At 33.6% G+C, this 11658-nt stretch overlaps 1 protein-coding gene across 1 annotated transcript in view; it reads left to right on the plus strand.

Annotated features, from left to right (window-relative positions):
- Window positions 1-7737, plus strand: part of LOC145674172 (condensin-2 complex subunit G2-like) — a 165313-nt gene extending 157576 nt beyond the window's left edge. Inside the window, exons 20-21 of the mRNA XM_081744004.1 lie at window positions 3858-4017; window positions 7658-7737. Coding sequence (XP_081600130.1) covers window positions 3858-3998 — 141 coding nt within the window. The 3' untranslated portion in view covers window positions 3999-4017; window positions 7658-7737. The remainder of the gene's footprint in view (window positions 1-3857; window positions 4018-7657) is intronic.
- The last annotated feature ends 3921 nt before the right edge of the window (window positions 7738-11658 follow it).

Below are 11658 nucleotides of genomic sequence, written 5' to 3' on the forward strand. Positions count from 1 at the left end.
CGCATTCATTATTTCGATGGACGAAGAGGAGAATATTGGAAACTAATTTTATGAAAGAGACAAACAAGAAGAGCACTATACATCAGTGGAAGAACCCGGTTCAAAGTATCTTGGACATGTTCCGCTTTCATGGTATGGAGACAAAATAGCGAAAGGAATTTTTCAGTTTCTTGAATAAAGAGGAACCGACACTTCGAGGTACTTGCATTGAGATACAATGGATGAAGTCAATACAGGTAGATTTAGTGGGGCAATGTCATTATGGGAGAAAGTAAGTAAGGAGTTGCAGGAAGCTATGTGTCTATTTTGCATGCACGAACTTTCTCACCGTCATCTAGTAAAGCTCCTCCATGGGGCACCTTCCAGCCTAAAGACATTATCTGGTTCGATTTAAAAAAGACTGACTACATGTGAAGAATTACATGTTATTTCTTCCAAACTGATTGAAGTACAATGGGTCGAAACAATGACTGATGTCAACAATTTCGAGTATAACAGCATCAAAAATCAGTTAAAAGCTGCGAAAAACGTTCTGAATAAGAGGCAGTAAACTATGTTTTGTATTATACTCGTAAATTTACAGAGATATAAAAAAATGATATGCAGTTGATAAACAAAAATATGCTTAAAACAGCGTAAGACATTTTTAGAACTCCTGCTTGAGTCTTTGTTGTCTTGAAACATAAAAATGAGCGAGAACATATAAACTTTAACATTGAAAACTTGCAAAATTTGTGTTTTACTTTAAAAGGCAGTTCACTCTGTATTAATATACATTACAAAAGTGCGTCCCGTGATAAGTTTGTAGCTCACTTGCAGCAGTTGAAAACGTTAACCTTTTCGAGGCAGGGAAAGATGCTGAAAAAATATATGCAATTTTGCACGCAAGCTACTCTAACTCAAACAATATTCAAGAAAAATATATATATATTCCGGTCATCCTAATGAATAATAATACAAGTTTGTCACATCAATAAAACAGTCCTGAATAACCCGCACTGGCGGCTGGACGATAACTTTTGAAAACTGTACGTAGCTCAAGAAGTCAATCAACGATAGAAAAGTTTTAACATTGCGATAGAATTATACGGTGTCAACAGTGGAAAAGTGCATTAATGAATATTAATCCATAACTAAAATAGCAATTACCTATTTCTAGCTCAACAACTTACTCTTACTTGGATATTTATAAATGGAAAATCCCGTGTCATATTCAAATGTGTGTGCATAATAAATTTGTGAAATTTCCTAATGAAGAGATGAAAAATGGTACAAGAAAATCTCCCCGGAAATAGCCCATTCTTGGCAATGGGCCATACTGTCTCATTCGTAAATAGGCCTTGTAAAGATAGTTACCAGAAAAAGAGAAGCACCTGAGAAAAGTGCAACGTACAAGACTAATATGATGTTGGACCCCGTTCGCTCTCAGAACAGCTTTGATACGATGTGGAATGAAGTCATAGAGATCGTGAGTAGTGGGAAGGGAAATATTACATTATCACATGTGTAACACATCATTCAGTACCATTTGAGCTACTGAAGTTGAAAAATGTTCGGATTCGGGTCTCCAAAGCGAACTACAGGTGCTGAATTACGTTCAGGTGCAGGAATTGGATTAGCCAAAGGAGTTGCTCAAACTTCTACTAAAATTTCGCAAAACCACACAACAAAGACTCCAGCTGTGTGAATGCGCATATTATCATCTTGGAATATGGCGTCATTAGCTGGAAGCAACATCTGCACCGTAAGATATACATTGTCAACTTAAATGACGATATAATAATGTGCAGTTACGCTACAGGTAAGCATCGTCACAGAACCCACAGAAAACTTGAATATTATGACCCACAACAGCATAGAACCACAGCCATATTCCACGATTAGCCGGAAACTTTTACGGATCATGTACTTTTAAGGCATCCGTTACACATGAACACGGTCTGTGGTTTAAAATAAGATGAACGATAACTCATCCAATCACATCATGCATTGCCAATCATTAGCAGGTCAATGTCACATACTTAGGACACTATTGGCGTTGTGCTAAACTGTTATGACCCCTTGTCATTTGCTTCACCCGTGCAGCCCAGCCCTTTATGGACATGTCGTCATTTTCTCTGCAGTCGCACGACTGTTCTGAGTGACAATCGACTTTAATTCTCGACAGCACTTGTCACAGAAACTTTTTTCGACTACTATATGAAAGGAATAATATGTATATTCAAATACACACAGAAAAGTCTACGATTTGTAATAAAATATACAATATGAATTCACTGACCAGCAAAATCGTTGTAACTTCAGCTACTTTTCAACGTATAAGTTGAATTGACGTAAGAGGCACAGCAAAACCACTCATCAGACAATGACAGGATAATTACTCGGTAAGTGTGACGCTTTTGCGTAAGATGAAGACCGTCTATATATCACAGCTTCACAGATTCCAGATTGTGATGAACAGACGTTTAAGAACGGGCGTCTCGGAAAAAAACCACTTGTCGGATGTTCGCGAGCTGTTTTGTTTAGTATAATCCAAAAATGAGGAAAGGACGATGAATAGAGATGCAAACCACAAAAATGGGGCAGACACACTTCATTAAAGGTGTTGGATGTCACAGACTGTCGAGGTTGATATAAGAGAATAGGGAATAAACTGTGGCATAAGTAACAGCAGACTTTAACATTGATCAAAGTAGGAATGCGCCCGAATATAAAATTCACTCATATATTACACTGTTACATATGGGCCTTCACAGCCGACGTACCAGACATGGATCAATGTTAACCGCACGGCATAATCGATTACAACTGGAATGTGGGCGTGCTCATCGCCATTGGATCGAAAACAAACTTACACCGTTGCATGGTCCTATAAACCACGATACTGCATTCATCACATGGTTGGCTGGATCAGAATCTGTCATCTTCCAAGAGTACAGTAGCTCAAGAGGTGCATAATAGGATGAATGCAGGCCAGTTTTGGCTTCATTACAGTTAGGTAACCTACATATAATCATCTATGGATCCAGTAGTGTGTGTGGAGGATAGCATGACGGCTATTGATTACGTATACTCATTAATATCGGTCATATTTCGACTGGGAATGGCATATTTCATTAAGACAACGTTTTTCTCACAAGACCGAAATTGTATTACAAAGGATCGAAGAACATAGAACCGAATTTCAATTGCTGGGATGGTCTCAAAGCTCACCTTATCTTAACCAAATTGAATACTTTTGACATATCATTGAAAATCAGATCCGAGCTCATCGACTTCCTCAGAATATACAGAAATTGAGTGACGTGTGTACAAACGTTTTACACGATGCGTTTAGCCACCTACTAAGGCTTCATTGCATCCATGCCAAATAGCATTGCTGCTCTCTTCCGAGCCAAAGGTGAGTATGCCAGACATTGGCTAGGTGGTGATACAATTTTGGTTGATCAGTTTATATAGTGTCAAATATTTTCCTTTTTTCCTCAAATGCTTTGGAAAATTTTCATGTAACACAAATTAATATTTTCATGCAATGTCCAAATCAACATGGTGACAAATTTTGCAGAATTATTATCTTCCCTGAAACAAAAGAGAAACCAAACGAACTGTAACTTAATTGTAAACTTAATAGATGTCCACATAACTGCCATTATTGTCAGTAATCTCCTCAGAATCTTTTTTGAACACTCTTCAACATACCAGATTTATGTATCGTCTTTACTATGAATGGACTTTGTGTATGAAGAATAAGAAGTTTTTATTGCATATCTAGTTCGTATTTTGTTTAAGTGAAATTCTCACCAACTTTCGTGTAAGTATCCATAAATGTTTTAGTTAATCCGAATCTTTTGTTCAAGGATGGATTAAAGTCCTCGGCTGCCTTATGTTTATCAATGGCAATAATCTACGACCCATGCAAGCCGGAGAACCTAGTGGAATATATCGAAGAACTGAAGGTTGCTCTAATGGATCCCCCAGACGACAATCCTTCTTGCTAGAGGACGAGATTTCAAGACTGTGAGTATTCACTTAACTCATGTTTATATTGTAATTGTGGTTTGTGTGTGTGTGTGTGTGTGTTATACAAACAGAAATACGTAAGGTTAATAATAGTTCCGGTTTTCGTGAGAGTGGCATAGCATATTTCCAAAGTTAGAGGAAAGTTTTATTTTACATGTGACCAGATACAATATAAATTATCAGCCACCAATGTATACGACACAATAAGTTATATAAATTGCACCATATTCCGGTACTAATCAACATAATATAAACAAGACGGTTCAATAAAACAATACAACTAAAGATAATACCCCATTAGAAAAAGAGCAAAGAAAATCCGTCGAGTAATGCGGAGATAATCATTCTCATTTACGCGACTTCGGGCATATGTAGGAAGTGTTGTAATCAGATCTAGGCTTTGGTCACCTCTACGGTAAGACTGTACTTGGAGCAGATCGAGTGACTTTTGTCAGAGGAATAGAATCACTGTTATTTGCACGTAATAGATAAGTTAGGTTTTGTTAGGTTAGTCTAGGTTAGGTTAGTTTACGTTACGTATCGGTTCATATGAATGTTCTGATGGAAGTTCACTTTTGCCATCTCTACTTTTGCGCTCCTCACATTTCAGTGAGACTGGATCAACCCATGAGCAGAAAAGGGACGAAGATGGAACGAAAAATTAATCTCATCCTCATCAACGATCAAACCTTGATCAGTTGGTTCCAAGGTAGACACTTTACTCACTGTCTACATCAGTGCGGTTCTTCTTAGTGAAGATACATTGAAAATAAGTGAACATAGAAGACGTGGTCCTATGTGAATTATTTTTATTTACACTATGTATAGGTTGTCTAATCTACATGATCATGGACAATGTTCTTTATCTAAAAAAATGAACAAAATATGGACATAGTACATCTAAATACTATCTCAGTAGATACTTCTAGATGGAATGCATTTCAACATTCTCGCGTGGAAACGCTCCTCTCCAACCTAAAGTTTAGTTGATCAAGATTTGTTCTACAGTTGCAAATGCGCTCAATACGGATTAGATCTAAGAAGCTCGCAAGCCAATCGATTTCCTCTCACATAAACCAATTTAACAGCGTCCATTCAACTTACCTATGCCATCGTGATATTTATTTAATCCAAAACTAATCAAGAGCGAAATAAGGTGCTCGGAATTTTTATAGCTAATATTTGTACCGCTTCGGTGTTAAGTGGCGTAACTCGAAAATCGATTTTTCTCCGAACAGAATTTTGAACTTCAACATGTCATGTAAATTGAATTAAGAGAACATTATTCACTATTAACATTAGAACATAAAATTCATAATTATGCTTTTCTTCCCAAACATAAAAGAAATATAATTTTTCCATGAGATCTTGAGCTTCAAGGTTCTCTCCTGAAAATTTTCAATTTCGGAGTTATACCGAATTTTCAGAAGAGAATTTTGAACTTCAATATATCATGTAAATTGCGCTGAGAGAACATTCACTATCATTACTAGAATATAAAGTTTATAATTATGTGTTTCTTTGCTATCATAAAAGAAATATGATTTTTTCATGATATCTTGAATTTCAAAATTCCTGAAAATATTTAATTTTGGAGTTACACCAAATTTTCTCGAAGAGAATCTTGAACTTCAACAAGTCATGTAAATTGCATTAAGACAAAATTATATCACTATCAGCACTAGAACAAAAAATCATAATTATGTTTTTTCTTGCAACCATAAAAGATATATGCATTTTCCATGAGATGCTGAACTTTCTTCTGAAACCTTTCAATTTCTGAGTTACACTACTGGACACCGAAGCTGTCCATTTGTTTCATGCTATAATCATCGCTCGGTGGTATTGACCATCTCATGTACCGTCTTCTACCAGTAACTCAACGAAAATACCGCATTTCAGGTACAGTTTTTTGGAATGTTTACTTTTCATTTTCTAACACTACATAAGACTCGGTATATGTAAAGAATTACTGAATACTTCTTTACAGTTACACATATTAGAATGTATCAGCACTTCGCAAACCTGGGAGCTTTATCTTCATGAATAGACGTACATAGAAAAAAATAACTACTGATCCATTTTAAAACAATATTTAGAAGCCTCAAAAAGTTCACAAATACACTCACATTTCACAATCTCATGTGTAATCGGGCTAATTCCTTAGTAATTCACTAATCCGTTAGTATTAGTAGATCGTCTAATATCTGGAACTGGTAATATGTCCAAATGTTGTTTTTTTATGGTTTACGTGTACTAATTTGATTAGGCTCTTCTTATTTACTTTAATTGATACTAATTCCAGAAATAAGTCAGCTTTCTAATTTTTAAAACAAGGTTAATAAAGATTTGTTTATTTGCGCTTTTGCACTATACTATAAAGTGAACCTGAGTGTTTTCTTTCGTCAAATTACTTAGAAATGTTGATACTCGCCTCGGTTACCTCTCACAGTCGGTTATAAATATTCTATTTTTTGTTAAGTTCTTGAAATTTATGGACCAATATTTTGATATATGAATGACACATTTTGCACTAAGCTATTTTTCTCAGGATTAACACTATTTTTTTTTTAATTTTATAGTTACGCTTTGGAATCGCTTTTGAAAGTATTTGAATAGAACTTAGAAACATTTAGAATACGACTGACAAATTATCCGAATAACTTAATTCCGATTTAGACTTTTTGATCAATAATTTGTTAGCTCAGAAACTCTTAACGAATAATAATACAATGAATAATGTGAAAATCTGCGAAATTCAGGTTGTCAAGTTACTAGTTTGCAGAATAGAAACTACTCCACAACCGTTTGAATATAATTCAGTTAAGGTTTGATTTCGATAAAATATTCAAGATAGAATTCAAAATTTAAGGAAAGCAATATTTTGACATTTAATTTGAATTGTAAATTTACAAAAGAGCATATTAAGAGAACATGTGTGTTAAGCCAGCATTAAACTCGGAACTTTGTTTTCTCTCTTAAGTTTAGTCGTGTGTCACTTAGAGAACTTTTAATAGCTACCCAACATTCACTTGAATGCCAATCTCAGAGTCGCCCTTGCGGTGACCACACGTTAACATAAAAATGAAACAACACATCGGTCAGATGTTGATATTTGAGTGGGTTTAATAAACAAAAATATCAATACTAGACTACATTTTACAAGTTGTGGCCTAGAGTTCAATAAGCCATACCAAAATTGTGTACTTCACGTTAGATTTAGTCCCCACAAATTAAAATGTTCTTGTCCTTACATTACAATTATTTCACGCCTTACAATATTTATCTTTCCATTCATGGTTTAATGCAACAACTACAATCCTACGTGGTACAAAGATGTATCAAGGCACAATCGGACAGTAGCAGTAAACATAATGATCCAAGAGAAAATTTAACCATTATATTTTTTTTCTAAATTTACTTTTCAAAATATAACTTGATTGGAATAAATTGTTTTTGAAAAAAATCTGTTTTTTTATTATTGTTTAGTATTCAAAGAAGAAATTTTAAAATCTACTTTAAAAATAGTATTAATCAAGTTGGAGTTTGAAAAAAATATAAAATTTTCTTTCGAATAACCATAATTTTACTTAATTTTTAAAATTTTTAAAGTGATATATCATTCTTAATATTTCAGATCGTTTTTCTATATAAGGAGCCGTCCAAAACGAACTTAAAGATATATTTGCAGTACGAGACTTGTATATTGATCAAGGTAACTTTCAAAGTTAACTTGTAAAATTCGTTTTCATATTTTTACTTTTTTCCATAAACTAATTCAAAACTTTATTTTTGAGTGGTTAATATTTGTTTCTAGTATTTGTGGAAAACTTGAAAATTCAATTATCTTTCAAGGTTTCAGCTTCTTCGATTATTGATATTCTTTTTCTTATTTCAGAATAATTAGGCTTCTCGAGTAAGATGCAATTTGAAAGTAAACTTTATGAAAATATTTCCAGTTACGAAACGATTTTCATTAAAATGTTAAATATTTTCAAAAATAATTTCCAAATATGAGCTTGTAATTGTAGAGAAATTACAATTTCTCTGTCGGCTAGATAATTTTAACGGAGAAAACCATGGAAGACAATCAAGTTTTAAAGGGTATATTGACATAACTAAATAACACAATTTACTGGTTCTAATTTTTAGAGGTAGTGAAACGACATAATAGTAATAGGTGCAGAAATTACCAGGAGTATTAAAATTTCATTTTTACCTCTTATTTTTGTTTTGTTTTCATTCCTTTTTTGATTCATTAAATTTCAAAAGCATTGAAACGGTACGTCTATATGGCTTTTATGTATGTAATAATGGTCAATTATATCAGATACTTCTACTTGTGTTCGATTTTATGAGTGACCACTCTTCTATATTTTCTGCAATATTCCATATCCAAACTTCATAGCAACATCTTCTCATAACAATCCTTATCATTATTTTATTCGCTAATTATACATATGTTCTCATAAGAATATCTTGATGTAAAACTACCACAACGTTTCTTAATGAACACTTCATTTTTTGAAGAACTACGCCGGATACTCTCTACATTGACTAATCATCTAAATATCTGATTTTAATTATACATATAATCCCTGTCCATTATGATATTCTCATTAATCTTTATTTCTTTTCGTTAAACATTTACTCTATAACACACTACATTCTTACCACCAACCACACCGTATAAACTTGTTTCCTCTTCTTCTAATATATCATGAGTTATCCTGTTTAAATACATAGTCACAATTGCTTACATTCTATTTCCCAATAATTTTAAGATTCTACGGATTGTTCTCTTGTAAGAAAAATGCTGCTTCATTTTGCCTAAAATCAGCTCGATAACTTTAAAAATATTTCCTTATAATTGATAGTAACACTAAGAATTGTAAATCTTTTTTTTTTATATATATATATAATAAATAAAATATTTTTGTTTCCAAACTTTTGTTTAGAAAAAGTGAACGTTCCTTGTTTCAGGAATTTCAAAATATCAGTCGTAGACCAATTTTCTTTTCTCATTTCAGGTTATGCTTCAAAATGAAAACGAAACTGAAAACACAAAATTGTAAACAGTATTGAATGAAGAAGATTGAAATATTGTTTCAAGAATATGTAATTGTAACAAAAAAGAAATAAATAAATAAATTGTAGATATTTTATATACGATGTCGTGATAACTCCAAAACAAAACCTTGTATTTTCAATTTCAAATGTAGCAAAATATAGCTTTCAAACTCGTCCCTTAGTAAATAACGGAATAATCATATTCATTTATTTGACCTATAAGAATGGAATCTTGTATAAATAAGATACAAAGAAAACATGTTTTAATCCTTTACAGAGACATTGAATAATAAAGTGCAATGGCATATATATATATATATATATATATATATATATATATATATATATATATATATATATATATATATATATATATATATATAAACAACATGCAAAACAGAAAGAGAGTACAATAAAATAATGAGGGTAATGATTTGTAAAGTAGTGCACGAAATTTTGATTGTTACAATCTATAAAAAGCATAAATGATTTTAAACTTGCATATAATGTTCACTGCTCGCTATAGAAATTGCAACACAATGAAGATTACGTGTGTGCTGAATGAAATTTATACCTCAGATTCATTACGTGACAATCTAAATGTAGTTATAAATTTAGTGCTGCACCGCACTTCTGAAATTGATCAATCAGTGTGGTGTGAATTCTACACATGCTGCGAGGTCATAGTGTCGAACCCCAAACAAGTCTTGGACTGTTTCTGAGGAACTGATTGTCGCACTGCTCGCATGGAAGAGCACAAAACATCAACAGTTTGATGAAGAGCCATGGCAAAATGGAATAAAGCAATCATATTTTGCCATGTTTGACGGGGCGATAAATCAGGTAATCGTGCAAGACTGGGTTGCGCCAGTACCTGTTATTTCTGCAGATACATTTCGCATTGTAGAAAACATACAGTAGTGCATTCTCCTGCTGAAATATCTAATGAAAGGTATGATCTCTGTCTCTATACATTTCCTCATGTAACTGTCGTTGGTGAAGTTGTTATCAGGGAGTAGCACATGAGATCGCGTGTTGTACCTAATTACGATTCACACTCACACATGACGTTCATTTAGTAAAACGCTTGATAATGCACTCCAGAAGGTCGCATTCACTCATTCAGCTTACATTTATACGGCTGTTGCAGTCTGAAACGTTTTCAATTGTGAATCAATTAAACCAATGTGATGGAATACGCCTAGACATTCAAGCGTCCAGTTGACATCTTCAAACCGTCGACGCAGTGAAGACTATGGCCATTGCTGTGGGCGAGTTTGTACATCCATCACAGCCATGAGTACAATATGTATGTTGTCAAGTTGTCTGGTTACATCACTGCCCGACAATTCTCTCTTGTTCCTTGCTTTTGCACATGTATTAAGATAGCCGCATTTTGACCAGAAGACAGGACAGCAAATGCTAAGAGGAGTAAAGGCAGGAATATCTGAGCAATGCAAAAAAAAAAAAAAAAAAAAACATCATACTACATATCCACCTGACCGTGTGCTAAACAAATGCTTTTCAAATATTGTGATTGAGACCCTAGTTGCATGCACTCAGGTTTATATCTCCGCATCTTCTACTGCATCCCTCTGCCCTTTCTGTGTGGTTACTGTTGTGGAGTTATGCCCCTTTACATGTTTTCATTTCACTTATGAGAAGCCGCCTTGTTGATGGCAGACCGCAATAAAGCATAGTGGTATATTTACAGTATGTCATTTGACGTAAACAAAATTCAGTGTCCATATGACAGTTTTACACATCATTTTAGATCCCTTCAACACGTTCAACTACTTCAATGCTGCGCAAATAAACATCTCTTGATACTATTTCGCTACCCAATTATGGGCCCTCCTGGATCCACTTACATCTTACAGCATTGAAGTTGCATATCGCATTATAGCCTGGTTTACGTAACCTGTGAGTGAAATACGTGCATTCATTAATTGTTGAGTTTGAAAGTTTCACATGAAAAATTTTATAAATCTTCCTGGTGTAGTAACAAAAGAAATAATGTCCAAAGCTTCAACACTCATTGTATTTTAAGCTATAATGTATTACATTTTTGGATGTATAACATATCCTACATCAGACATTATAGTTTAAAATACAGTGTGTGTTGAAGCTTTGGTGAGTGTTTCTTTTGTTACAATATCCTTCCTGGTATAACTACACAAATTGTTATAACTGACCAAATGAACTTCAGTTCAGAATAGAATGCTGTAAATAATGAGCACTTAATAGGCACTACTATTATTAAATGGAAGTATCCTGTAAAATGTTATGAAATTATCTAAAACTAAGTAGAGTGGACTGATATCTATAATTAGATATTCAAAGAAAGTGATATTTGAGAGGGTAAACCATTGTCAATATTGGTGAGTTATTTTTTTTTTCATCTTACATGTCCCTTTCCATCTAAAATTATTGTGACCTTACAGTACCACGTGAAAGGCCAATTACCGAAAATAAGTTTGAAAACAAATGTATTTTGTTAAAAATCTGAAATACTTCAACCCAGAACTATTATCAAAAGTAATAACCAATGAAAAAACATGAACATCG

Source organism: Thermobia domestica, chromosome 17 (assembly GCF_964235325.1).
Source record: "Thermobia domestica chromosome 17, izTheDome1.hap1.1, whole genome shotgun sequence".
In the NCBI taxonomy this organism is placed as follows: domain Eukaryota; kingdom Metazoa; phylum Arthropoda; class Insecta; order Zygentoma; family Lepismatidae; genus Thermobia; species Thermobia domestica.